We start from the raw sequence: 27,963 nt of genomic DNA, 5'->3' as shown, positions 1-27,963 counted from the left end.
GCGTTTTCTTGCCCCAGGCACTAACACCAGAGGACGAAATCATGGACGGCGCAGTTGGGCATTGTCCCATCCCGTAGCATTAAATGCGGTGGCACACGGCGCATGGGACATTGTCAGCAGCCCAACCAGGCAAATGGACGAGGTTGGCGCCGAAGGGCCCTGTCCCGTCCCGTAGCATTAAATGTTGTGGGATATAACTTTGCAGGCTGGCACGACGGCGCACGATGGATTGGACGTTGTCAGCAACCCGGCCAGGAAAGTGAATGGGGTCGGAGTCAAAGAGCACTATCCCATCCCATAGCATTAAATATTACGGGATAGAACTTTACAGGACCGGCACGGTGGCGCACGACGGATGGGACGTCATTAGCAGCCCGACCAGGCAAGTGGATGGAGTCGGCACAAAATGACCTTATCCCATCCCATAGCATTAGACGCATAGCAACTAGACGCATGGTGCCCTCAGAGCAAGTGGGCACGCCTGATTCTCTGAAATGATGATATGAATTAGATATTAGGATGAGTAGAGACCTTTCTGTTTGAACCCACATGTAAATGCTCCTCCTCCCTACTATATAAAGGGACGAGGGTCTCGTTCCAAAAGAGGGGTAGGAAACTAGAAAAAAATATCATCTGTAATCCATTGAGATCCTTCATAACACACAGAACGTAGAGCTGTTATTCTCCGAGAGACCCGAACCTGTATAACTCCGTGTGTCTCTTAGTCCACCGAACACACGCACGCACACCCATTTTCTGAAACACTTTTCACACGTCTACTGTCCAGCATACACCGAAATCACTATCAGAGATTTACTATTGACAATCCGCTCTTCCAGGAAGGCCTTGAGGACACTCACAACGCTTGTCATGTGGGAGATTTGGAAAGTGAGAAACATGCACACCTTTGAAAACAAAGAAAAATCAACTATCGGGGCCTTAAACATCATACTTGAAGAGACACATCTCTAGATTATTTTTTAGGGCGTACCACTTAACGTGCTTCAGATCATGAGAATAGACTTCTAGTTCTGTCTCTTGTGTAGTTGCTCTTGCTTTTTCGGATTTCAGGCCTCTCGTTCATAGAAGCCCCCTTCAGATTAACTTGTATTCTTTTAGCCCATCAGTCTTCTCTTTTTAATATATCATTGGTAGCTATACTGCCGGTTACATTTAAACAAAATATTTGTTCTCTCAAATGCACGACGAAATTTAAGTTGGTGTATTTTAGCACGTAGCACCGGAAAGAAATATCGGTGCACGTACCTATAATTCGCGTCAGTCTGACGGCACGACACCGGCTGCATGTCCATGTCAAGGGTTGACGGTTTGCGCCCCTAACGACTGTTGATCAGTCGTTGATTCCGACCTTCCGTTTCTGGCGCCGTTTCATGACATAATGGAAGTAGCATCGTCCAATGACCGAGCCAACATCTCGTTCGTACCTACTCTCAAATTTCACGTTAGAACAGAGATCAACGTACCGAAGGAACTGGAATTTCGCATCGGTGCTACATCCTCCGCGGCGGAGCACGCACGCACGGCTGATGGTCGTGTTGGATCGCCTGTTCGGATCACGGTTCACGCCGCCGGCGAGCCCCCCCGGCCCACTACCCAAGTTGGGGAGGTGACATCGGTGGATGGGTGCGTGGGGTGGACTGCAAGATGTGGACGCATCGGCGGTGGAGCGAGCAGGCAAGCAAGCCATCTGAGGTACACAGGTCCGCCTCCGCGCGCTGCTTTTCCACACGCCTTTGGGTTTACTTCCCGGTGCCGCCTGACAACTGACAAAGAATTCCGGTCCTGAAATTTCTGGAAGAAGCGAAGCGGCCCTGGTACGGTGACGCGGACCAAAAGGACGTACCACTCCACCAAATCGTCGGGCTCGAGCCCGTCCCCCTACACCCGCCCCCACGCGACTCGTCTGCGTTTCGAGCCGGTTCACGGTGGGAGGGGTGCACGGGGATTGGGGTACAAAGCGCGGCGCCCACGACTCTAGACAGAGGAAGCTTCTTATTTGGACCGATTGGGCCGCAGCTGCTCGGCTAGCAAGCAAGCACACACACTGACCCGAACAAACGCATCGCGAGCGCAAGAGAGGAGAGGAAACCAAAGCCGAAAGCAACTGCCGCGCTCGCGTCGCACTCGACGGCGTGACAACCCAAGGATCTCTCTGCCCGATGCTTTAAATCGTCGTGGGCGGCTCCCCAAGCAAGCGACGCAAAGGCAGCAGAGAGCCGGGCCGGCAGCGACCAGGACGCTGCTGGTACACCCCCACCGTACCGTACGTGCCGGTGGAGCACGCGGCGGCGGCGGCAGCGCAGGCGCTTACATGGGAGTAGAGGCGGGCGGGTGCGGGCGGAGGGCGGTCGTCACCGGATTCTACGTCTGGGGCTGGGAGTTCCTCACCGCCCTCCTGCTCTTCTCGGCCGCCGCCGCCTCCTACTAGCCAGCTCCATCCGCAACCTTAGCTTCTTTTCTTAGATAGCTGAGCCGTACACACAAGACAGTACAAGTGATCGGTTATTTAGTAGGGAGGGAGAACAGAAGTAGACAGGTGAGAGTTGTGTGAATAGCCGGCCGGTGGAGCTAGTGGCCAGATGGCTGGAGCGGCCTTGGCAGCTCAGCCGAAGAGTGGTGGTGGCGGTGGCGGGAGGGGAGGCGGCGGGCCGGCGCCGTTCCTGACGAAGACGCACCAGATGGTAGAGGAGCGGGCGACGGACGAGGTGGTCTCGTGGGCGGAGCAGGGCCGGTCCTTCGTGGTGTGGAAGCCCGTGGAGCTGGCGCGCGACCTCCTCCCGCTCCACTTCAAGCACTGCAACTTCTCCTCCTTCGTCCGCCAGCTCAACACCTACGTACGTACACACCACTTGCTCCCTCTCCATGCCTGCTCTGCTACTCATCATATCATCGTATGTTCATTATTTTTTCTGTTTGTCTCATCGATAGATCCCTTAAGGACTTACGAGCAACGTACGCCTTGTTTTCGGTTGCCGTTTTAGAGTAGATGTATTGCTGGCACACTTGATTCGGTGTTTATTTTGCCTAACTAGCTGTGGGCGAGCTTTCGTTGTCACGGCTAGGCTGCTTCTGTTCTGATTTATTTGGTTTTCTTCTCTGTTCGATGACGAGCTGATCACCAGACCGGTTACTATGACTCTGAGGTGTTGATGGACTCGAGCGTGTAAACACCGCAGAAAATTAGCAGTCCAGCTCTAGCTGAGACAAAACTAGTGATCACCAACTAATTGAGGTACTCAGACCTGAGGTATTGCTTGCAAAAAGTCCTTCGGTTTGTTGATTCAGCAACTCCTCCTTTCTAGAAACTAGTAGGTGAGCTAGCTAGCTCAGCTCTTTCACCACCTGCGGCTGCACATGTTTCACTGTTCAGGACAGTTCAGGGTGGGGGTCTTTGTTTACACACAATTTCTACATTTCAAGCGCCCGAAATCTCAAATGATATTTTAGGCGCTCGTGAATAGGCGCTGGCGAGGTTCTTGACAGAGGATTGATTCGTGGAGGAAGGGTTCTTTCGTCGCTGATTTTAGAGGAAACTTGGGAGACCGGCCCAATGGAGGAGGTGGGCGTACGAGCGGCGGAGGACGACTAGTGGGTCAGGGTGGGGTAGGGGAGTGCAAATCAGCTAAGTTAGTGTGGCGGGGTGATGGCGGGAACGGCGGTGGTGAGTGGGGCGAGGCATAGACAGGAGGTAGAAGACGCATGTGCCATCCAACGGCTGATTTTTTTGCAAAAACAAACGTCTGAAATTTAGTATTTACCTTGTTGAAAGCCATGATGCACATGCCGAGTATTGAACGAGAAGTCTGGAGGTTGTTAAGAAATCTGTAAGACGAGTCTAGATCATTTGCGACAGAACAGGGCAAATGAAGAAGATCAATCGCAGCAGAGGATGGAGATAACCTTCCGAGCACCAGTGCCTTTTGGGCCTGAACTGAAACGTTGAAACTGAGCAGGCGTTTTTTTGTGTGGCGTTGCGCAACTGAGTAGGAGTATCATCCGTGTGTAGTGACCTTCTCGATCGAGACACGGTAGACCATAATCAATCGAATTAGGTTTGTGCCATCGTTGATAATATACGTACATGGAGAACTGCGTGGTTGAGCTCTGAATAGAGTTAAGGGCTGACCAGCCGGTTGGGATTCAAGCCGTGGTCCTCACTCCTCATAAACATGGGGTGTATTCTATTCCCTACGCTCTATAATATATATAAGTCAATCTCTACCCCTTCAATTCCTTTCCCACGCAAAGGGTGCTTATCGGTTCCAAATGACGGATCGTGATTCGTGATTGCTTTAAGAAAGAGTGGCTGAGATTCCTGCTGATGCTCACCTTTTGTCTCACCTTTTTTCACTTCTTTTTTCTAGAACACGGTAGTTCTTTTTTGGAGCCTAGAACATGGTAGTTGTCGATGTCGTGATTAGTTACTCAAAAGTCCTCTTTGCAAACCGAAAGCACAACTCTTAGAATTCTTATGCTGCAACCTGCCTAATCGGGTTAATCATAGGCTCGTCATGGGTGCATATTTATAAAATAGCTATATGTACACTTAATGGGGTGGATGTTATACTTCATTCATCTTTAAAATATAATTATTTTTTGGGAAAAGCACAATCTATTATCTTAGTAAAGCAAAATTAAAAGTAGCTGTCTCCTTCGTTCTCAAGACCTAAAAATTACCACACTAATCAGTGAAAAAAATATATGCCGTCGGTTGAGATTCATCTTAATCCAAAATAGATTTTAGAAGGCAATAAAACATAAGAGTCCATACCTAACACAGAGTTCATATGTAACGTAGATAGAAAGAGTCCATGTATAACATCGATAAAAGACTTAAAAGAACCGAAAAGTCCATATGTAACGCAGATGGAATCCTACAGTCCATATGTGAAGAAGAGTTCATGTATAACGTAGAAGACGAAGGCGTGCGCACGAGATCCATAACCCTCGCGCAGACGAACGGAGGGACAGAGGGACGCGACTGTCACTGATCTAGACTGTGGCGGGCGCGCGCACGGGACACGGATTCCAGCGAGTGCGAGCGGGGATGAGGACTTCATAGAGCTCCAGCGGGTGTGCGGACAGGGCGCGGATTCCGACGAGCGTGAGCTGGGATGAGGTCTTCGGGGGATGCAGAAGAGATCTCCGATGACCACGGATGACGACGGAAAAGCGGCAGCCCTCTGGACTGGATGAGGTTATGGGCGAGCGTGCACAGCGATGCGGCCGTCTTGGACGTGGACGGGCTCTGCGGCGAGCTTGGACGGCGGTGCTGCCATCATGGATGAGGACGAACTCTCCGACGAGCACGGATGGGACATAATTGTGGTTTAATTCGCAAGATTTGGGCATAGAAATTTCGTCGCAAGTAGCTCTTTTACTGCTGGCACGCATTGGATCGAGGTAAATCTCATCGTCATTAGTCACCTGACTTAGAAGACGAGAAAACGAAAGAGCATCAATAGCAAGAAGAACACGACGGACGTGCTGCCGCGATGTCGCGTCGCCGCTCTCCGTGCAGCTGTCCCAGCATATTCGGCCTCTCACCGTGCAGATCCACTGCTCTCTATGTATCGCCATTGCTGCAGCTCGCCGGATGGACGCTGTAACTCACCGGACCAGGCGCTGCAGCTTGCCGAGCGGCAACTCAACCCGCTCGCACGAGCGGATTTGTTTGAACTTTGAAGCACTGAATCGATGGGAATTATGTTGGAGACCGTGAGAGGGGGAAATCTGAGTGGATGCTACTTGCTAATCTTTAGTTGCCTTTTAATTTTGTTGGGGGGGGGGGGGGTGTTTCCGCAACAAATTTGTTTGTTAGAATGGAGATTTTCTTCAGTGGACATGCGTGTGGTTGATTCATTGGTTGGCTCACAAGAATTTGGTGCATGAGAGATGCTGATTTGTCCAATAGTGCAGTCAAAGCTTCACACCAACAGCTAGCTTGTTCTCACTGATCCTTGAACTATTCTAATAAGAGCAGAGCTTCCACGAATGTGAAGGGCTAAGACGTTATCTACATGACTAACATTTGCCGCTGGAAGTAGACAGGCCTGACTTCTAGCGTGGAATCCAACGAAATAGTTGTAGTTTTTTTTTTTTTTTTTGGTTCAGAAACTTCCCACGTCTTGGTGGTGATTGGAATTGAACATCCTATGAAGAAAAGGTGGCCGTACCGCCATAGGCACATCTGTTATGATAAGATGGCTGTACGGTATGATTCTTGTTTGACATCTCGAATAAAATTATTCCCTTTTGATGCTCTCGTCGGAGTTGACGCCTAAACTGTTTTGCACGTAGCTGTCTATAAAAAAACGAATGAAGGATACTGATTTGTTAGTCATCCAGACGTTGAGTCATGTCTATGAAATTGATGCTGTTAGAGAAGCAAACGAGAATGCCGTGATAGAACCATTTTGCTGGTCCAGACTGGATGAATGGGACACTGATGCTGCGATGCAGGCAGCTCATTGGTCAATTTTCTGTGTTAATTTCGACCCATTTTTGCCCTTATTTTTGGTATTGATCTGCATTGGATACTCGCGACCGATGGTGACCATCCGTGCATGCAGGGTTTCCGGAAGGTGGTGCCGGACCGGTGGGAGTTCGCGAATGAGAACTTCCGGCGAGGCGAGCAAGGCCTCCTGTCCCGCATCCATCGACGCAAGTCAACGACGCCGCAGTCCTCCAAATCCGGCGGCAGCGGCGTGAACGTCGCGTTCCCTCCGCCACTGCCCCCTCTGCCTCCCACGTTGGCCACCACGTCCGGCGGCAACGACCGCAGCTCCTCGTCGGCGTCGTCGCCGTCGCGGGCGCCCGACCTGACCAGCGAGAACGAGCAGCTCAAGAAAGACAACCACACGCTGGCAAACGAGCTAGCGCAGGCGCGGCGGCACTGCGAGGAGCTCCTGGGCTTCCTCTCGCGCTTCCTCGACGTCCGGCAGCTCGACCTCCGACTGCTCATGCAGGAAGATGTGCGAGTGGTCGGGGGCGCGGGGCACTCCCGCGCGGTGGTCGACCAGGACTGCGGCGTCGAGGAGGAGAATAGCGTGAAGCTGTTTGGCGTGCTCCTCAAGGACGCTGCGAGGAAGAGGGGCCGGTGCGAGGAGGCTGCGGCCAGTGAGCGGCCGATCAAGATGGTCAGGATCGGCGAGCCGTGGGTCGGCGTACCGTCGTCGGGCCCGGGGCGGTGCGGCGGTGAGAACTAAGGTCTGGAACTGATGCGCGCCACGGCTGTGACATTGCCAGCCAGACAGTGCGCGCGCGCGCATGCGTGCCTGCATGCATGGTGAGATTGGATGGCAAGAATGGTTCCATCAATCAACCAAGTAGCCAACTAGCCAACCCTGTGCTGAGGTAAAACTGTATAGGCAGAACACAGGACACCTGAGATACGCGTAACGCGTGTTAAGAATTAATCATGCAAAGCTTGTGCTTTAGAGGTAGCTAGGAAGATTGAAAGTAGAGGAGCGAGAGGGTTAGAATGAACCCGTTGTATTTAGCGTGGAACATTATCATTTCCAGGTAAAACAAAGACCCAGTATTTATTTATGCTGTTTGCAACTTCGTGATTTGGTTGATTTTTCTAGCTGCGTTTTTTAATTTTCCTATATGCTACTCCACATAGAGGCCATGCGTAGGGTTGAAAAAAGACTGATAATATTTGAATGCTATATTCTGGAAAAATAGATTTGTCATTCTTTCAGCATTGGAACCGTACTCAAGTATCCCCAATCTATAACAGCTAGCATGAAAAATTCATATTTGAAAATAAACTTTTAACCTAGCATTTGTTCTGAACTCTTCTTGCTTATTTTCATGGTCCACTCACACGGGTCTAGTGGCTGGGGAGCAATGAACTCCGCTAGCCCACCCAGGTTAAAGGATCACACCCAACTTAATGAAACACTGGGGGATGCCTTTCATTCCGTGTTCTCATTATTTTCTTCTTCTTTTTTCAAAATGCTGAAAGGCTTTAACAACATTTTGTAAAGATCTTCTATAATCTATCACAACTTCAAAAGACCTTATACAACATTTTATAAAACCTAGTACAACAATTTCAAAAGACCTCTTGCAACGATTTGTTAAATTTCAATAAATTCTAAAAATTTTGATATTAAAAAACTTAAAATGTTGATATAAAAAAGTGCAGCAATAAAAAATATTTTGATGCAACAATTTATTCAACGGTTTATTTGATTTGTTCCACTAGTATAGCTGATTTGTTCGAGTAGCCTCTTTGATTTGATGGGATAGTGGCTCCCATTTTCCTTGTTTATCAAAGAAGAAACAAGTGGCGTCGCAAAGAATTTTTTTAGTGGTGCAAATACTTTTGTGCAATAAAACTTTGAATACTATCTTGGACCTGTTGAGGTACAATGTACCGAATGTTTGTGAAACAATGCACAACCGTCCAAGGAAATTCTAAGCAATCATGCACGTCATAACTTCGTCTGGACGCACATACTAAAGAATAAGGATATATGTGTAGCGATCCATAAGTATCTGTGAATCTATCATGCTTCAACTTAATTAATTACCTAGTCATTTTGACCTTGTAGCCGACCAAACACAGTTTTTTAATAGAGAGAAACCAAACACTGTTGTACATACCACTACCACTGGTCTTGCATAGAGAGAGGAGAGAAAGGCCCACGACCTAACTGCCAGGAGCCCAGTTAATCGAGTGAGCCCATATTTAGTGGCATCTTGTAATGCCGCATGCGTCCACCGGTCCACCCTGCTCTAATCACTGCCCGCAAATCACCGCCTTCGAGGTCCGGTCCACCCGTCCCCTCCTCGTCGGGGGCGCCCGCGTTCCTTCAGCCCAGCCCGCTGCCGCGCTCACCCGAATAATCTGGGCTGCGTCGTAGCCTTCCTCTTTGCGCTTCAAGCCCACTTTCAGCCCATATTCTTCGGCCCACCCGAAGGGTTCTCGGAGCCATTTTCTAACAGTTGAATCATTTAACACTGACACCCGATGAGCTACGACATCTATTCCCCTGAAAAAAAAAGGCTATGACATCATTGTTTCCTGTTATGGCATCTCCAATAGTTAGTACTAGCTTTTAAATAAAAGAGTTTACTTTAGAAAATTTATATAAATCTTACTGTTCACGATTTCTTATACTTCACACGTTAAGATGAGGTCTGCCAGAGAAGAAAGTACTAGCTTTTGTTTTAAATAAGAGCTGGCACTAGCTTTAGTGCTAATTTTTAGAGGAGAAAGCACTTAGTGCTAGCTTTTGTCTGACAGGTCTTATCTCAATATATAAGATATAAAAAATTGTAAACGACGAGATCTATATAAATTTTTAAAAATATATTACCACATTAAAGTCAACTCTAACAGTTCCACTCTCTATGTGCTACAGTACCCCGCAAAGCACAGTAGTAGTACTGGAAGTCGGTCTCCAGCAGTACTCTGCCCGTGATACAGTGCCGCGCAGCACTGCTACAGTGTTGCAGTGTATTTTTGCTGGCTACTGTAGCAGTATTGTTCGCAGTACTGTAGCAGTACTGTTTACAGAGGCTGATAGTGAAATCGAAGGGAGGAAAAGAGTAGTAGAACGTAGAAAATAGGGTAGTTGCTGAAGATAAAAAAAGATATTGTAATAGTGATAGGAGATAATGTAATAGTATTTTTAAGAATAAAAATTTAAGTAGTTACTAGAGACGACCTAAGACTGTCCTCAATAATATTCCCTTCATTTCGTTCCCTTCCCGATTCCTTCCCCCATTTTCATTCCCTTTATTTTCTCTCATCTCCAACAGCTTACCTTCGTGGGGAATCATGAAGGAAAAGGAGAGAGAAACCTAGGCTGGAGGGAATGACCTTAGGAATCCTTTCACGACGGGAACCGTGAAGGGAATCCGTTGGAACGCTGAAGGGAAAAAAATCCCGTCGTGAATGAATTTTGACCTCTAAAGAGAAACTGTTGGACACAGTCTAAAAACACCTGCTGCGCTCATGCATGAGTCATGACTGCAGGTCTGCGTGGACACATGCCATCTGAATTCCGGCCGAACCACGGCAGGCAATCCTCGTCCGAATGACGCTACTCGGCAGCTTTTCTGGTACCCAAACCCAATCAGCTACAGGACCACAAGACAGATGGCAGGCGAACCGGCGAGGGCGGAGATCATTTGGCCCCTGACCCATCGGCGATCGCCATGGCGATGCGTCGTCGTCCTTGCTCGCGCCTTGGCTAGCTGGCCTTGGAGCCCAGTGCCCCCCTCCCTCCCGTCCTCAGGACACTACCCTACAGGCGCCGAGCCACACACGGCGCGGAAACGAATAGCCGAGCTGCACGTACGGACGGGCCCTTTTTGCGCGCAGATCGTGATGTCGCCTGTACGATCTGCCGGGGGGACGCGGGACGGGAATGTGGCTGAAAAGGGATGCCGAACCACTCGCCGGCCCCGCCGAGCGTCCGACGTGTCACGTGTGCGGTCGAGGGAGGGACAAGGCGCTGTACGCCTGTACTGCGCCCGGTCACGCGTGAGCTGGACTCCAATCAACGGCCTTGTCACGAGACGGCGGGGGCGACGGGGCGGGGGAGGTGGGGGGGGGGGAGCCAACTCTGATGACAGCGGCGTGCGTCCGGGGTGGGAGTGGGAGCCAGCGGCGGCGGGGTATGATGGGCTTGGTGCGGGTGGCCCGGGGCGCGCGCGCTGCAGTTCCCTTGTTGAGTGATTCGCTCCTCGTCATTCCATTCCATCAGCTGCTCTGCACCTGCTGTCCGTACTACGTGCGCGGGTGGCGCGTGGGCTCCGGGCCTCTTCCGATCCCTGTAGTCGCTGGAAGGGATGAAGAGAGCAGTAGCAAGTCGGGTTCCTGTGGGACCCTCATGCCTGGGAGTTGGGAACCAGGCTCGTGTAGTGTTTATTCAGTTGTTCTGTTGTTCTGTTGTTCGGGTTGGCATAGCACACGGAGACGGTGAGCATGATGCGTATGGTTCGTCATGGTGACCAAGAAGACGGCAAGGTCTTACTGCGGTCTCGTTCGGTGGCAGCTCGTAAAATTTAAAGATGATGGATGAGGCGGAGCTATGAAAAGAAAAATGTCAGAAACGAGTACGAGGAAAAAAGTTACAGTTAGTTTATTTATTTCCAAGTATTTTCTGTAGTTTTTAATAAATGTTACTCCCATATGTGGAGATGGGTTGAATCAAGAATTTAAAATTATGCAAAAAATCAAATCTTTAAATTTATGCTATGTGGAACTAGTTAGGGGCTCGGTGCTAGCCTCTAACCCTTGATATCAGGTATCAGTCGAATCCAAAGATCTAACAAGTCAGCTGCAACCCGCGGTGGAGCCTATGAGGCGATATCAAGGGAGAAGCTGCTATGCTACAATCACTGGGGTTGTGTGATTCCAATATATTTTTTTTTGGCAAATACCGTTGTAACACTACTACTTAGTACAGTAGCTAATAACCCCGTGATTCTAGTATAGTTATTATTACTTGATGAGACTGACATATAAATTTCCTGGATCTGTTCCTGGGCGAGACAACATTAGGCGATTGATAAGAGGGGAGCAGCCTTTAGCGATAGCTAGGAAGTGGCATCAATAGAAGGGCCCGGATAAGGCTAACTCTAATAGAGATAGTATCTGTACCTTTTGTTTCCTACTACAGTAAAATGTCTCTTTCTTCACATCGTAAGTCTCTCAACAGATGCTCCAAATCAACTTTTCTGCAGCTACAGTAATACGACCGGGATGGAATAGCCGGCAAATTTGCTACCTACTGTAGCATACCTCATCACTGTGCACTGAGTATGCAGGTGGGTCCAAGGGAGCAGGAGAGTAATGAAAAGTAGGAAATATGATGTCTGTTAGAGATGAAAAAAATAGATGATGCTGTAATAGTGTTATATGGTGTGGATTTTTAGAGTTTCTGTTGGAGATGACCTAAGAAAAGGGTGTTGGAGCAAGTACTTAGTTGGAGAACTAGATGTCATTCATGTCAATTAAAGGAGGTAGATTGTTAGGGTTGGGCTATAAACGGATTTTGAATGGAGGATGCTACATGGATGGAAGAGGCTCTGAGGATAAGGTTTCATACTTGTTTTTCTTTTGAGAGAAAAGGTTTCCATTTAAACGGGTGGCTATTCAGCTAATGGGTTTATGAAGAAAAAAATATAGCTACGGATAGTGTACTGCTTTAAATCCCTTTTTCTAGGGCTCAATGGTGTGTTTTGCACGCTTGAAATTCTTTTCAACTCATCAAAAAATTTGTTTGGTTCAAAGGGGCAAGATCACAACCCGAAATTGTATGAGCAAAGGGGCAATACTGTTCGCTGTTTTGAGTGAATATATCAATGATATGGTACCGCATCATTGATGACCACATAGCTTATATTTTCATCATTATCAGAGAAAGCTAAAAGAAGGGGAAAAACAGCCTTTCTTCTCCTTCAACTAAATTTGATCAGGAGAAGGGCAAGCAAAGAAAATAAAGAAAGAAAAAACCTGTAGCTAGGTAGGTTAAATTAATGCCTAATCAAAGTGTCAAACTATTATGTCCTCCACATTATCACTGTCACAACCATTTCTACCCACAGTGCTGTTTTCTCTCCACAATTTGACGGGCAAGCCATGCTTGGGCACAGGGAACGGGCTGCACTCGACCTCATCGCTGGATCCAACAACCTCCCACCTGCAAAGAATCCACACGTCAGTCAGTATCTCAGTGTAAGATTAATTTCTATTTTGTATAAAAGTTTAAGATTAACTACTCAAACTATAGTAGTGATCAGTGCACAATACTGCTCATATTGGAGCAGGTGCAAGAAGACAGCGAGCTAGTGATTGGAAGGACCCAGAGTTTTATGGTTTGATCGATGCACGCATACTGGGGATTTGGAGCGTGCATGCTGTGGAATTTTGTGCCCGTGAGAGGTGCCGCTCCTAGGTGGCCGCAGGAGCGGCACCAGCCATGGGGCGTTCTGGTCCACAAGGACAAGCGACTGAAGCGAGAATATACGGGGGATCTGCGCGGAGGGGGAACACGCACCTGTAGCCGGTGACCAGGTGGTGGATGAGGACCAGCATCTCGAGCTTGCCCAGCTCGTTCCCCGGGCACGCGTGCACGCCATTCCCAAATGGCATGAAGGTGTTTGGCCGCGGCGCCACCTGCATATGCGATGTTCCACAAACAACCTGAATCAGCAAACGGTGTAGAATTTTTGAGGTTGCATGTTTGTTGCTGTTGTTTCGTGTCACAGGGAGAGGAAATTTCTGCTATTATTTTCTGAACATGCAGGAGAACTCGTATCATTGCATTCTTAAAGACAGCTTCAATAATCTTGGACAAGGTTTGAGTGAATAATGAAAGGTTATATTCCTTTTACCTATCCTACTTTGAGCGTGGAGCGGTGCCCGTTTGATGATACATGGAACAGATGATACTATTGTTCAGCTGATCAAGACTGACCGCAAACTTCGCCGTAGGAACGGCAGTATGCATTGGGATATCATGTTGACCAAGGAGATCCCAGAATTTAATGCATCGAGAACAATTTTTAGTTTCTTCGAGCGCATCCACATCAAGTACAGCAGTGTGAGGAGACCCATACCTTGAATCTAGAAGGGTCGAACTTCTGTGGATCCTGGAAGTAGTCCGAGTTGTGATGAATGTTCCTAAAGAGTGGCATCACCTTCCATCCCTTAGGGATAAGAAACCCTACACACCAAGAAAATACACAGAATCCGCGTCAGAATTAAGCCCCTCATGGCTGCATACGAAAACCGAGGGCCACACAGCGCCTCTACGGCGACGTAGCTCCACGCCCACCGTAGGCTAGCTGCATGCGTGTGCGCGCACGTGCGCGCGTGCATACCTTTGTACTCCACGTCAGTCACGGCCTCCCTGAACGTGAACGAGATGATGCTGGCCATCCTTAAGCTCTCCAAAATCACCTGGATGGATGAGGAGATGCAAAAAGAACGGCGCCATCAGTAACCACAGGAAAACACGGGAATCGCACGAAAAAACGGGGCAAATTTTACTCCTCCCGCGGCGCGCGGGCGCAGCGGCTCAAAACTCAGAAGGCAGATCGAGGTTGTGCGTTCCAACACGTACCCTGTGCGTTAGTGTCATGCTCCTCGTCTGCGCCCACGTCAGCGGCAGCCTCCCGCCGTCGTTGGCCTCGCGGATCGCCGCTTGCTCCTCCCGGACGGCCTCGAGGAGCTTGGGGTGGTCGTGGAGGTACTTGACGATCCAGGTGAGCACGCTGGCCGTCGTGTCTTGCGCCGCGAACAGCACACCGATGATGTTGTCGGCGATCTGCTCGTCGGTGAGCAGGGGCGCGCCGTCGTCGCCCCGCGACTGCATTAGGCAGCCCAGGAGGTCGGTGCCTGGCTCGCCCCGTGCCCGCCGCTCCCGCATGATGTCGCTCAGCACGCCGTGCAGCCGTCGCCGCGCCTACAATTAAACAGTTTCACATGTCATGTACTGTTGCCGAGACAGGAACGTAAGAAGGTACTAGACTAGGTGTAAATTAAATGTCGTCGCGTGCTCACCTGGATCGCCTTGTAATAGAGCGTCCCGGGGAAGCTGTTGGGGAAGGAGTTGTAGCCCTTCTCCACGACGGAGTAGTTCTTCCTCAGCTCTGCCTTCCACCGCTCGTCAAGCCGGCCGCCGAAGATCGTCACGATACCAACATCAAACGACAGCTGAAAGAAACACGTACGCAGCAATATTCTCAGCATCCAATCCGGCATTACTGACAATGCTCCTGCATGCTTCTTCATGTCTACACTCTGGAAATTGACTATATGCTTACCCTCTTCATGGCGTGGAAAGTGCTCGTCACCCGGCCGTCCCAGGACGCGAGCGTCGACCGAACGGCGGCCTCGACGTCCGGCACGAGCGCGCGCAGTGCGTCGGGGCCGAGCGCGCCCTGGACGAGCCTGCGGAGGCGGAGGTGGTAGTCGCCCTGGTGGAAGAAGAGCGCCCACGGCCCGATCATGCGCTCCTTGCTCCGCGGGTACGTCGGCTTGAACAGGTGCGCCTGCGTCACGAGCACGAACCGCGCCGCCTCCGGGCTGGCCAACATCACGCACGGGCAGCCCAGGAGGTGCGTCTTGAAGATCTCGCCGTATCTGCACAAGACACACGCGCATGCAACCACCCGGGCGTTAGTAACTTCCCATATGCATATATATACATGCATCAGACGGCGGCATGCGTGCGCGTGCATGCTGCTGGGGTTGCAACTTGCGGAAGATGAGTGGAGGGACAAGAAACTAACAAAGGAGAAGGACATGCTTGAGTCACCAACGACGACTAACCTCTTCTGTTTGGAGGCGAAGAAGACGTTGGGGTCCTGGGAGTAGAGCTGAAGGGTCTCGCCAAGGTAAGGCCAGCCCATGGAGCCAGGGGGCAGCTTCAAGGCTGCTTGCTCATGGCCGTAGCCGCCTTGACGTTTACTCCTCTGCCGGCTTGCGTAGTGGAGGTACGAGTACGACACGAAGGCGAGAGAAACGAGGATGCACACAAGGATGAAGAAGAAGGCCATCCAACTGATCCTTGAGGAGATCAGTTTGCGATTGCAGACTGGCCTGCTGCTTTCTCGCGCGCTTTGCTCTGCGCTTGTGTGTTGTGTGTCTCTGCTATATATGTTCGTCGCTGGGGGGGGAGGGGGGGGGGGGGTGAGGAGACTGTGTATGAGGAGAGGAAGAGAGGGAAGAAAAATCTTTGATGGATGGGCCTTTCGACTGGTGGAGGGCGAGGGAAGGGCTTGCGTGGTATTTATAGAAGGAGCGCCTGCTGGCATGTCTCAATAGCATAGGTAAAAGTCAAGAGGATAAAACCTGCATGTGGGAGGATAAGTCCCGATTAAGCATGTGCTTGTGAGGTTGTCAGGGGGGAGCACAAATTTAAGCTAACATTTTTTAAACCGATTGGATCTTCCTTGTGTTCCCACCTACTCCCACTGTTCGTAAATATACGGTGTTTTATAAAACATGCATACGGTCAAGCCCTTTTACTTCGACGACTAATATAGAAAAATGCTATTGTGATTCGTCTTGTGAAAATCACATCATCGTATTTGTTGGACAAAATTCCAAATAAGAATATATAATTTTTTACTTTTATTTTAATAAAAGAAAATAGTCACATATGTACATAAAAGGCTGCGTGTCCAAAACCTCATTAATTATTATTTAGCACAACTCAGTATATTGATTCTCTCTTCAATATTTATGATCTAGGGATATTCACACTATCTTTTCTCTTTTATTCCCAAAATATTGATAATTAGGAACGCAATAATGATCATTTCCGCACTATTATGTTGGTCTTATAACCTCAAATATATATAGCCCTCACAAAATGGTAATTTGTTTGAGAGCTGCCAAGAATTGCCTAGATCATTTATATTGAATCATCAAACTTACATATCCGCATAACTACGCAGCAAGGCAAACATAAAATTTTGAAGTCAAATACGATATAACAACTATTGATAGACACTACCACAAAACGGTGATCATTGTCGGTTTCAAAACCCTATCACTACCGGTTTTGAAATCGACAGTGATTACTCGACACTATTGATATGTATCTATCATTGTCGGGTCTAGAACCAGCAATGATAGGTGTTCTAAGGAGAAAAAAAAGAAAATGAGCCGGCTCGGCTACCACCATCGCTGTCATGCCATAGCGTCGTCGCCGCCGCCCCGCACAAGAAAACACGATGACACGAATGCCACCGCTATAGCACACATAGTTGGAACACACGGCGATGAGCACAGACGGTGAAGAGCACACACAACACACACGACGCACCCTTGCTCCTTCCTGCACAAAGAAAACGCAGGGCACAAAGGTCGCCGCCACAAAACATGTGACAGCGACAAAGGGCCAAAGAGCACGAGCTAGCCGATGATGAGGTTCAGGGAGTGCGACGGGGACGCAATGAGCATGCTTCACGGGGACGTGATGAGCGGATAGGGTGCCGATCCTGGCGACCTCAGCATAGACCCTCCGCCACAGTAGGAGACCACCGCTCCGCTACACGATGGGTGGCGACGACGATTGCAATGGCGTCAAGGCAGCCCCTGCCTCATTCATCTGCCATGAGGGAGGGAGGGAGAGAGAGAGAGAGAGAGAGAGAGAGAGAGAGAGAGAGAGAGAGAGAGAGAGAGAGAGAGAGGAGATGAGGGAGAGAGGGGATCGAACGCATGGGGGAGATAAGGTCGAGCCATGAGTAGACGTGAGGTGAGCCAGAAGCCGATTCCATGAAAATTTCTGGTCAAGTCCTCTCACAGTGCCAGTTCAAATTAAAAACCAATAGTGATAGTATCTGTGCCGATTTTTAGTATAAACAGGCACTAATAGTCGGCTTTAGTGCCAGTTTTTAATGACTCAGTCATTTTTCGAGTGTGAGAGTTAAGAACTGATAGTGATATATTTTCAGTGGTGGCTCTTGCACAACCGATACTGATGAGCTGCTATTTATGACATGTTATGTAGAAATGAGAGGATGAATTAAAATGTATATTAAGAGGCATAGGTGCATTGTGCAGTAACAATGAAGGTTGAATTATACCCAATGGCTTACTTATACGCTTCGTATTATTGCAAAATTGGCAAAAGAAAAACGAAGCTTTTTTTGCCATACTCATGGCACCCCTTAGCAAAAAGAAAAGCAAATCCACAAACAAAAAAAGAAAGTCAAAATTACTCAACCATTTCCTCAATAAAATATAGACAAAACTGTCAATATTTTTCACTGTATGGTGCATAACTTCCAATATAGTAACACTAGGAAATTTTGTTTAGTGCTTTCAGACAGGTATACCTAGTAATAATTTGGAAATACCGGTCAATGTTTTTATTTTTTTTAATCACATGTGACCCTCTCTCGGTGACCAATGTAGGTAATCTATTTACTAGATCCTAGTGCGCTCCCCAAGATCTCACCGGTGCACGAAGGATCCAAAGATGCCAAGATCCTTCGACAAAGTTGCACCTACGACGCCATGGGCCCCCAGTCGATTCGACCCCACGCGGGCCGTTCGCGCTAGAACGGACCGTCAAGCGGCACGTGACACAAAGGCATCACCCATGCATGCTTACATCCCCGCCTCGCCGGTGCCCGCTGAGCGCCAGCTGGGTCTGGTGCGTGGCCCCTGCCAGGTGGGCCCCCAATCATGAGGGCCTATCTGTCAGCAGACCATTCGCCGTATCTACGCAAGATCGGGTCGGCCAGGTGGTGGCTCCCGAGAATTCTAGCTGTTAGAAAATAGTAGTGCCAATGCCGGTGACCGTCCAGGAGTTGCTCAACCAGTAATTGCCTAGTGATTACTTGTGTTCGCTGGGCAATAGACACTCTATGAAGAACCATCCAAACAACATTGTAATTAATTATTAAATTGATCATTTACTTAATCACGACTTCAATGATTAATCAGAATATCGCTCCGGTAGTCCCGACACGTATTTTATGCTCAAGATTGGAACACATACTTTTTCAACATATCACATCACAACAAAGCTTAACAAAAAGTTAGTAATTAAATTATATTACAAGTTCTTAAGCATCCATAATTTCTTATAATTTGCAGCAAAATAGAGTTAAGAGGAGACTGAAACTAATCAACTTCTAGACAAAAGAGAACTATGCAGCGGATGCTAAAACTATAAACAACGAAAGGAGGATGGAGCCATATGCCCTTAGGTTCCATCACAAAAGCACGACTTTTGAATAGTTGCCTACTCGTGCTTGTCACCACTCTCGACGGACGTGAAGTAGCCAAAAACTAGCTCCTCCTAGCCGGTAGCACCTGAAAGAGCAGCGTTAGTACGAAGGTACTCGCAAGACTTAATTCATATTGAATACTTATAGATAGCCTGACTCCAAGGATTATGAATTAAGATGTTAGCAAGAATACGACCACATGGTTCAGTAAAATTATGTGTGAAAGTAAAATTTGACAAAAACATATATGAGCATCTAGACTTAACCAACACAACTATCTAACCCATAAATATCAACTTAACACATATGTAAAAGGAACCATATTAAAAAAAATTATCTATAAAGAACCATCTCAACTCATCAACCACCTGAAACTAAACTCGAAACTCTATGACTGCAGTAAATGGACAAAATCTTGCTCATGACTGAGAGCGTGGCATTTTGAAATGTTTTTATACCTTGCAGGGGGTATAACTTTACCTACAAGACTCGAGGACCATACGGCTTGAGTGACCACACAAGTCCACCCAGGGGAGTACTCGTGCCAACCTTTCCCAATAAGCCCGAACCATTTGAATCAGGCATCGCTCGGTGCGAAGCCTACTTAAGTTCACTTCTAGAGCAACCTCAAGTGTCTCTTAAAAGCCCGCCTGCTCACACCATCGATGTGCAAGCTCAATGATTTTAGTTACAGAGGTATTCAACGGTAAGTGCTAGAGCCAACTGCAACAACGATCGATACTGTCGGTGACACAGGAACCAGGGGCCCCCAAGTCTCGAGGCCAGATCAGCAGGTTGCCACGTGGCGCCCTCCCGCGGGGATTGTCTCCGCGAGGCACGAGGAGACCAAGTCCCGGGAGAGGGTGCTTGGGGCCAAGAACAGTGGTCCCCGAGTACCCGAGTTCCCCGATGACCCGAGAAGACCAAGTTTCAGGAAGAGAGTGCTCGGGGCTGCGAACCGTGGCTCCCGAGCACTCAAGTCCCCCGACGACAAGGAAAGCTAAGTACCGGGAAGAGGGTGCTCGGGGCTGCGAACAGTGACCCCCAAGCATCCGAGTCCCCTGAGGACCCAAGGGAAGTCAGTTTCGGGAGAGAGTGCTCGGGGCGGTGAACAGTGGCCCCGAGCACTCGGTTCCCCGAGGACCCAAACAGCTAGTTCCGGGAGGGAGTGCTCGGGGCCGTGAACAGTGGCCTCCGAGCACTCGGTCCCCCGAGGGCCAAGATAGGGCATATCCGGGAGAGAGTGCTCGGGGCAGCGAACAGTGGCCCCCGAGCACTCGGTTCCCCAAGGGCCTGAGAAGTCCCTCGCCAGTGGCCCCCACAGAGGCCCAACGGTGAGGTGTCGACCAATGAAAGGCCTGATGTTGCATTTAAGAGGGCGCGTGGCCTGTCACCTCCAACTGCTCCTCCACGCTTGCAGTCAGGCCCTGCCACGTTCTGGCAGGGGGTCGTGGGGATATTTAATGCACAGGTCCCATCGCGGGACATCCGGCGCGCCTCGGGATAACATCGCGAAGCCCAAGGCGCCCCGGCTGCCGCCCTGCTGTGTCAAGCGTACAAGACCGGGCGGGCACGCCGGGCTGCTAGGTGGCTGCCCGATGGGCCCTCCCTGCGGCGCCCGTTGAAAAACGGTATGATGACTTACAAGACCGGACGGGGCGCGTTTTGAACTCTACCCATCACCTCGCGTAGCAATCCATGATGGTTGCTTTCCATTTATGGCACCTTAGAACTCGCACCATCCCTTTCTGGGCACGCTACCGCCCCGGCGAGTATTTAAGTCGGGCGGGCACCCCGGAGAAGAAAGGTTCAGGACAGCCAGACTGAGGGGAGATCGGAAATTGAATACAACAGCAAAGACAAGCACAGAAGCTCAGATCACCGAAGAACAAGGAGCACGAAGCTCTAGACTAGACAAATATTCTTATAACCCAGCAGAACCCCAGAGAGACATTCTTAGAGTATTTATAGCATACACACAGGAGTAGGGTGTTACGCTCAGTGCGGCCTGAACCTGTCTAAAAACCTCCTGAGCATTTACTACTTTCTGCATCTGATCCTTCCATTCCACCTGCATCGCATTTACGCCCATTTATTTCACCCGCAAAACAGATTCAGAATCATCTCCCCGGCCGAATCTCAAAGGGGGTCCCTCCGGATCCCTGCTTGAGGAGTTCACCCCCCGACAGATACTTAAGTGATACAAGCGGTCTACGGTGTTCAGGTTCCTCTCCTGACCTACCCCGGGGAACTCCTCATCGCGGTAAGAGAAACACCCCTAACATCATCCACATATCGCCTCATCCTCACTACTCAACCAAACAACACCATCAACCTAACATTATTATCAATGTAACATTAATTAAAGCCTATAGCTAGTGAACAGGGTTGAACCACCACTCGGCTTCTACTGAAGAATCTATGCATGGCTAAGAACTTCAGTTAACTTTTAAACTAGATCATCATCAAGTTAAACCCCAGTTACAAGGATAAGGATCATCAATATCTCAAGATAAGGGATGTGATGCATCAATATAGGTTCTACTCATACCCAACCCGACCTCAACTCAACAACATGCATAACGTACATAAAGCATATGTTATCATATTAGACACATATAATGCAAATTAATAGGAGAAATATGCTTAGATGATTGCCTTGCTACTCAGACGGCTATATGATGCTACCCACATAGAATTCACAGAACCCGTGTAGCTCGGTGCCCCCTTCAATCACACCTGCATCACGCTCTGGATCCTAGTTCACTAAAGAAGAACATGTGCAATTATGAGTATAAATGAAGTGCAACAATATATGCTACTATGTGGATAACAACAAGCTAACAGTGCAAGTATCTGAAATGATAGCAAACTTTACAATTTAAACGTCTTCGGAAAGTTAACAGGAGACTGGAGACTCCGGGTTGAACTCGGAACCTCCGGGTTCCGGAGTCTCCATGTGAACCTCTGGGTGATGGTCCTCGGGTACTTTTGGTTAGGATCACCCAGAACCTCTAGGTTGAACTCGGATCCTCCAGGTTACAGAGTCTCCAGGTGAACCTCCAGGTAGGGGGTCCTCGGGTATCTTTGGTTAGGATCACCCGTAACATCTAGGTTGAACTCGGACCCTCCGAGTTCCAGAGTCTCCGAGTGAACCTCCGGGTTCTGGCAAAATACATGTTTTGCGACATCTTTGACCGATTCAACTTGCATGTTAAATATATCCCACATAAATATACATATATACTATACAAAGGGTTCTAGACTGAACTTGCAGCCTAAACCCTAACTATTTTTAGCACAATTCATCGAGGTTTTCACTGGGTTACCCGGACTATCCGGGTTATCCAGAGAGGCTGCTTCGAGAGGGAAAACTCGGCCGATTTGATTTGTAAGCCACTCCAAACAAAAGGGAAACATGCTTGAGATAGTTCATAGAGTATATAACTCACTCACCAATCTAGCAACACGATTCCTAGCACAAACTCATCTGAATCCTCTCTTTTTGCTCCAAAGCTCAAGAACTTGAGAACTTCATAAACTTAGCTCCAAACTCTAAATTGACCCACCAAAATGCGCATCCTTGCCATGGGAGCCTAGGAGACTCACCCAAGATGCTTTGACGAGGTTGGTGACCGTCGATGGAAGGTGGAAAAGCATGGGAAGATGGAGAATGTTGGTACTCCTCGTGCTTTAACCAAGAACACCAAAAGACATCAAAACCAGCTCTAATCCTTCAAAAAAACAAAAATGAATTGGATGGATGAGGAGCTTAGGAGCTAAGGATCGCATTAGTAACACATGCATACCTCAATTCCTTCTATTGAGGTGGGATTTTGGGGAGAAGGAGAGAGTGCTTGAGAGAGGGAGGGGCTCCTTTGGCTTGGCCGGTTGGAGAGGAGAGGGAGCTCTGGTGGGAGAGAGAGAGAGAGAGAGAGAGAGAGAGAGAGAGAGAGAGAGAGAGCAAGTGGGCTATTGCCCAAGAGAGTGAGGGGTGGTTGGCCCATCGGGTGGGTCCCACATATTAGAGAATAAGTCCATTTCAACTGTGAATTCATTTATTTCTCCCCCGAATTTCCTTCTCTTATCCAATTGGCTTAAAACCAAGTGCTATAATGCTCTGAAATAAAATTACTCAAAATTAAACTTAATGCTTATGAAGCAGCATGATTAGGCTTAATTACATAATTATAACTTTAGAACATGACACACCTGTTCGGGAGGAATACCTCCCGAACAGGAACCTTTTCACCATGTATAAAACACCACATCTATCAATGAGAATTAAGAGTCCGAATCCATTTGTTTGTCTCTTTTCTTTACATTGCAATCGACTTTCAATACATTATCAGACATGCACGCTTTCCACTGAGTGATTGAAAAAGAAGAACAGAGGCACGAAGGCCTTCATCAGGTGAGTGCCACCGCATATATCAACATACCAGAGATGGCACTGGCTTCCGCCGTCCTCCATGCTTTGCACCAAGTTCGACGTCGCCGGCCACGTTGTACCTTCAACCGCCGCTGTTGACAACACTTCGCCCTGGACTATGGTCTCTGCAGCCACCATGATCCCTAGGTCCACAATCACCATGGCCACTGCTTTCTTCACGGTAGCGATCGTCGTGACCACCGCTTCACCCATGGACACGGTCTCCGCGGTCCTCGCCGCCTTGTCATCCTCGTGTTGACACATTCAGCGCAGGCCCCAGAATCGCTCAGTCCCCTTTTGATGCTGGAGGCTTCATCAACCCGAGGTCACCTCCATGCGCCGTTGGTTTCTACCCAGTTCACGGCCTCATGCTGTTCTCCTTCAGCCCGATGGTGAGAATGGCTGAATCCCCGCTTTCGTAGGTGGACATCTCCGTTGATGTCGAGCAGCAGCTCCCCTCTCTGACACCTGCTCTGGCTCCTCCACCATCGCTCGGCCCAAGCCGCCCATACCATCTTGATGCCATGGTAGTGCGCCTCTTGAGTAGCGCACCCACCTCTAGCACTATTACGGCTACTGCGATAGTGCCCGGCCCCGGCTACACAGTCAACCAGGGGGGCACCATGGCTGCACGCCGTGGGGTCCCCTTGCATTACGCCCTCATGCCCACGGAGATCGACCACAGTGACCAAATCAAGGCCGTTGGCGCCTCATGGGACTCCTCCATGGCTCTGCCCTCCAATCTGGCCTGCCACCTCCTTCGTCGCTTCACAACTACAATGGCGAACCGCTGTCCGAGCCCCTACCTGGGCTGTTGGTCCCCAATGCCCATGGGCCTCCGCTTCAGAGCCTTCAATGGCGACGGCTCCGGGTACCTCTCCTCCTCCGACGAGGGGGGGTACACACCGCTTTGAAGCATGGTGGTGCAGCGGTGCTGTGGCGCTGTGGCGCGACGGCGATGATGACTACTTGGCATGGTGGTGTGAAGCTATGGGTGTGGCGGTCGGGGCTAGGGGAAACCCTAACCCTATCGTTGTCCCTAACCCCTTTTTATCCTCCGTGCGCGCTCTCTCCAATTGTGCCGATCGAAAGGCCAACAAGGCCCAGGCCCAAGTTGTTTTAGCCCGCTAGCGCCTGCGCACTCACTAGCATGGGCCTTTTGGACCCAAAGACCGACTGGGCTTTAGGCCAGTAAACCCGTGCTTAAGGCCAGTTTGCAAAAGAGACCCTAAGTTTATGAAAATATTGCAAAATGGTCCAACTACTAGTATTGTGTATTAAGTACTTTTCATGTTTAAGCTCTCGGTGTTTACAGTAATTGCACATTATACTGTTTACTGTTGTAACTTCAGAATCCATACCATATTTTTTCTGGAAATCTGTAATGTTCTATGTGTTTGCTATTATGCATTCTCTATAACATGCAGTTGTGTTAATGACCGTGTTAATTTTGCAATCGAGATTTTTTTTCTTGTAGAATTATATATTAGTTCACCTTAATTACGCCCAAAGTGCTCTTATTCCCCAAAGTGCTTAATTCAAGCATAATTAAAATGCAAAATCAAATTGGGTGATTATCTCGATTTAATATTTTAGAAACACAAGGTAATAGAACTATAAAATCTACTACATATTTGCAGATTATTCATCATTACTGTGAGGTCTACATTTTATCATTTTGACTAAATGACTATCTTCAACGTGTTCTTCCAAATATTCTATTTAGCATAACACAAGTTAATAGAAACATAGGCATCTACTGATAAATATCAGATTATGCCTCCTACTACTGCGAGATCTACACCACATTTGGTGATTATCTTTAAATTGTTAGCTACATAATTTGAGGTCTACATTATGTACTTCAAGTCTCAACTTGATTTTACAAATTTTACAACAATATTACAATATTACCATGATGATTTTTAATTTACCTATAATAAATTAATCAAATCTATGGTTTAATTCCATATAGGTCAAGATGACCGGGAAAGAGTTTGAACTCGCTCTCGATGGTCACAACGACCCAATATGGGATATGGATGTCAAGGTCAGTCTTGCGTCCGATGGAATTGTAGCGGCACTCGAACCTCCCAAAGAGGGAGACCCACCGCTAAAAGATCAAGTTAAATATGGAGCTTTATACTTAATAAGACATTATATTCATCCAGATATCAAATCTGAGTATCTGATGGAAGAAAATCAAAACACTCTATAGCTAGCTCTCAAAAGAAAATATGAACAACAAAAGTTAGTCATTATATCTGATGCAAGTTATGAATAGACACATCTCCGATTCCAAGATTTTAAATTCGTTGGAGATTATAATAATGTTATTCATAAAATATGTTCTAAGTCGTGTTTCTGCAACCTACCGATACGGAGAAGATAGAGAAATTTTTATTTACTATGTTTGCCGCTGATATGATCTTACAGCAACAATACCGTGTAAGAGAATACCAAATTTATTCTGGCTTAACACATGTATTACTTCAGGCTAAAAAGCATGCTAAATTCCTTGTAAGGAATCATCATCTGCGCCCAATAAGTGTTGCTTCTCTATCTGAAATGAATGTTAATATCCAGAATAACAACAAGTTTGATGGCTCTTTTAGATGCCAACCAATAAACTTTAAAGGTAAACGCAGGCGCAATAGGAGGCAGAAGCCACGTGCACTGGAACAGGGGAAAGGCATTTCTTAATCCAAACTTGACAAATCTAATATTTGTAGCAAGTGTGGATGCTATAAGCACTCCACTAAAAAATATTGCACCCTAAGATATTTAGTTGGTATGTATTTATTTATAATCCAAGGGACGTTACTGTCCTACTCAAGGGCAAAGATGTGAATCACACTTCAATCTTCAAACTGACGTCACCAAGGAGGTTAGTTGTTTACAATAAGTTTCACTAAAACTAAGGAACAACCAGACTCTTCAACAACCAAAAGATCCTATAAGCACGAAAAATATGATTGTCGAATTTCCTTCGCACGACATATTTGGAGACCTTATCTAGTCTCCTAATTCCTTAGATATCATGTTATCTACATCAATTAGTAGTTGTAATGAATAAGTTGACATTATTATATATTGTATATCACAATATTGTATCTGCACTTATGATACTAAATAAAGTTTGTGTGTATTATATATATATGATATAGAATTTCATATTAAATTCTTTATTTTTATATACATATTTTTACGGGAGTCAATCCGATGGAGAAGGAAATATGACTTGTGGATAGTTAAACCACAAATTCTATATTTAGGAAAACAAAATATTTTCAAACTCTTATTGAGAGACAAGAAAATGTTTTGACAATTATTTGCTCCGGTCGTGTCATAATTACTCTCCATATGGGCATTCAGGTATAATCGATGATATTTTATTGTATCCCGATTCAACATGTACCTTACTAATTTATATATATCTGTCAGAATGGTTTCCATATAAATCTAAGATGACAACAAAGAGTATTTTCTCCTCTTAATCAAAATAAAGAATATGACAAGCTTTTCTATATATCATCTGGATTCTACTATATATACAACAAACAAGTACCACATATTGCGTACAAAATAATTTTTTCCATCTTGATAAAATTAGGACTTGCATGATTGTCTTGATCATTCTACGTTAGAGATGATGAGACAAAAATTATTAATAATTCTATTGGTCACAACATCAATTCCCAAAAATCTCATATTTGTGTGCATCGCATGTATCACAGAGAATTTAATTTATGAACACATTCAACCAATTTCTCGAACACATTCAAGAACATACATGTGGTTCTATTTAGTAATTTTATGGACCATCTAGGTACTTATAATATTGATTGATGCATCTCCAAAATAGCCTCGCATGTGTCGCTTATACATAAGGTATCACACTTATGCCAAACTCATTACCCCAATTATCAAGATTAGAGCAAATAATCCTGGACACAGGATCAAATCCATTTACATGGAATAGTTTGGTTTTGGGCACCACAACATTAAGTATCTTATGCCCATACTTATAATGGTATAGCTGAATCTCTCATCAAGAGAATCAAATAATTTGCATGACCAACCATAGAATTATAATTTACCAACATCTTGTTGGTGACATACGGCTTTACACACCACATTATTAAATTAAATTCATCCAACTACAATTATACGACTCCCTCAATTGCAGTTAGTACGTGAAAATTGGCCTCAGCTAAGTATTTCTCATCTATGAATCAATTACGTTCTGTACATACCAATGTTACCACCATATAGCATACATCAAAGGGCATTGAGGATCCATATCAGATATAATTATCCGTCAATCATATAATACATCGAGTCCCTCACATGAGACATATTTGTTACTCGTATGCTCATAATATTTTTAGGACAATTGTTGGTATTATGGGAAGATTAATACCACAAATAATGCTAGGAATTAGAAGAGAGTGTTACATACATTAATATTCAGTCCTCATATCCATGTACCAGAGATCTGAACTCTTATTCAGAACATCTTGTATTTGCAACATATTGCAAATAATCTGTCAAATGTGTTTACTCATCATAAAGGTATCATCAAATATGATTTCCGATATTAATGTGTCAGAAAGAATAGAGGTACCTAATAAAACCACTCAACTCCCAAATCAAAATAAGAGAGAAAGAAGTATGGTCACAAGGGGTATAATTTCTTGCAAGCATTCTCGAAAATAGGGAGAGAACATCCTCCAAGATAGTAAATATAAATCAACATCAAGTTGATAGACATCTTATGAATATTCAAT

At 47.1% G+C, this 27,963-nt stretch overlaps 2 protein-coding genes across 2 annotated transcripts; one reads left to right on the top strand and one right to left on the bottom strand.

Moving 5' to 3' along the window:
• The first annotated feature begins 2,039 nt into the window (after positions 1-2,039).
• Positions 2,040-7,572, top strand: LOC133902422 (heat stress transcription factor B-1-like). Its single transcript, XM_062344004.1, has 2 exons — positions 2,040-2,855; positions 6,594-7,572. The coding sequence occupies exons 1-2, from the start codon at positions 2,601-2,603 to the stop codon at positions 7,227-7,229; spliced, it is 891 nt and encodes a 296-aa protein (XP_062199988.1). The 5' UTR covers positions 2,040-2,600; the 3' UTR covers positions 7,230-7,572.
• Positions 7,573-12,333: 4,761 nt separating this feature from the next.
• LOC133902421 (abscisic acid 8'-hydroxylase 3-like) lies at positions 12,334-15,749 on the bottom strand. The gene is made up of 8 exons (XM_062344003.1): positions 15,326-15,749; positions 14,818-15,136; positions 14,555-14,707; positions 14,115-14,456; positions 13,873-13,951; positions 13,609-13,715; positions 13,047-13,165; positions 12,334-12,689 (listed from the first exon to the last, which is right to left on the bottom strand). The coding sequence occupies exons 1-8, from the start codon at positions 15,550-15,552 to the stop codon at positions 12,542-12,544; spliced, it is 1,494 nt and encodes a 497-aa protein (XP_062199987.1). The 5' UTR covers positions 15,553-15,749; the 3' UTR covers positions 12,334-12,541.
• Between the last annotated feature and the right edge of the window lie 12,214 nt (positions 15,750-27,963).

Source organism: Phragmites australis, chromosome 20, assembly GCF_958298935.1.
Source record: "Phragmites australis chromosome 20, lpPhrAust1.1, whole genome shotgun sequence".
Classification (NCBI taxonomy): Eukaryota; Viridiplantae; Streptophyta; class Magnoliopsida; order Poales; family Poaceae; genus Phragmites; species Phragmites australis.
This window is presented reverse-complemented; position numbering and strand designations above follow the sequence as displayed.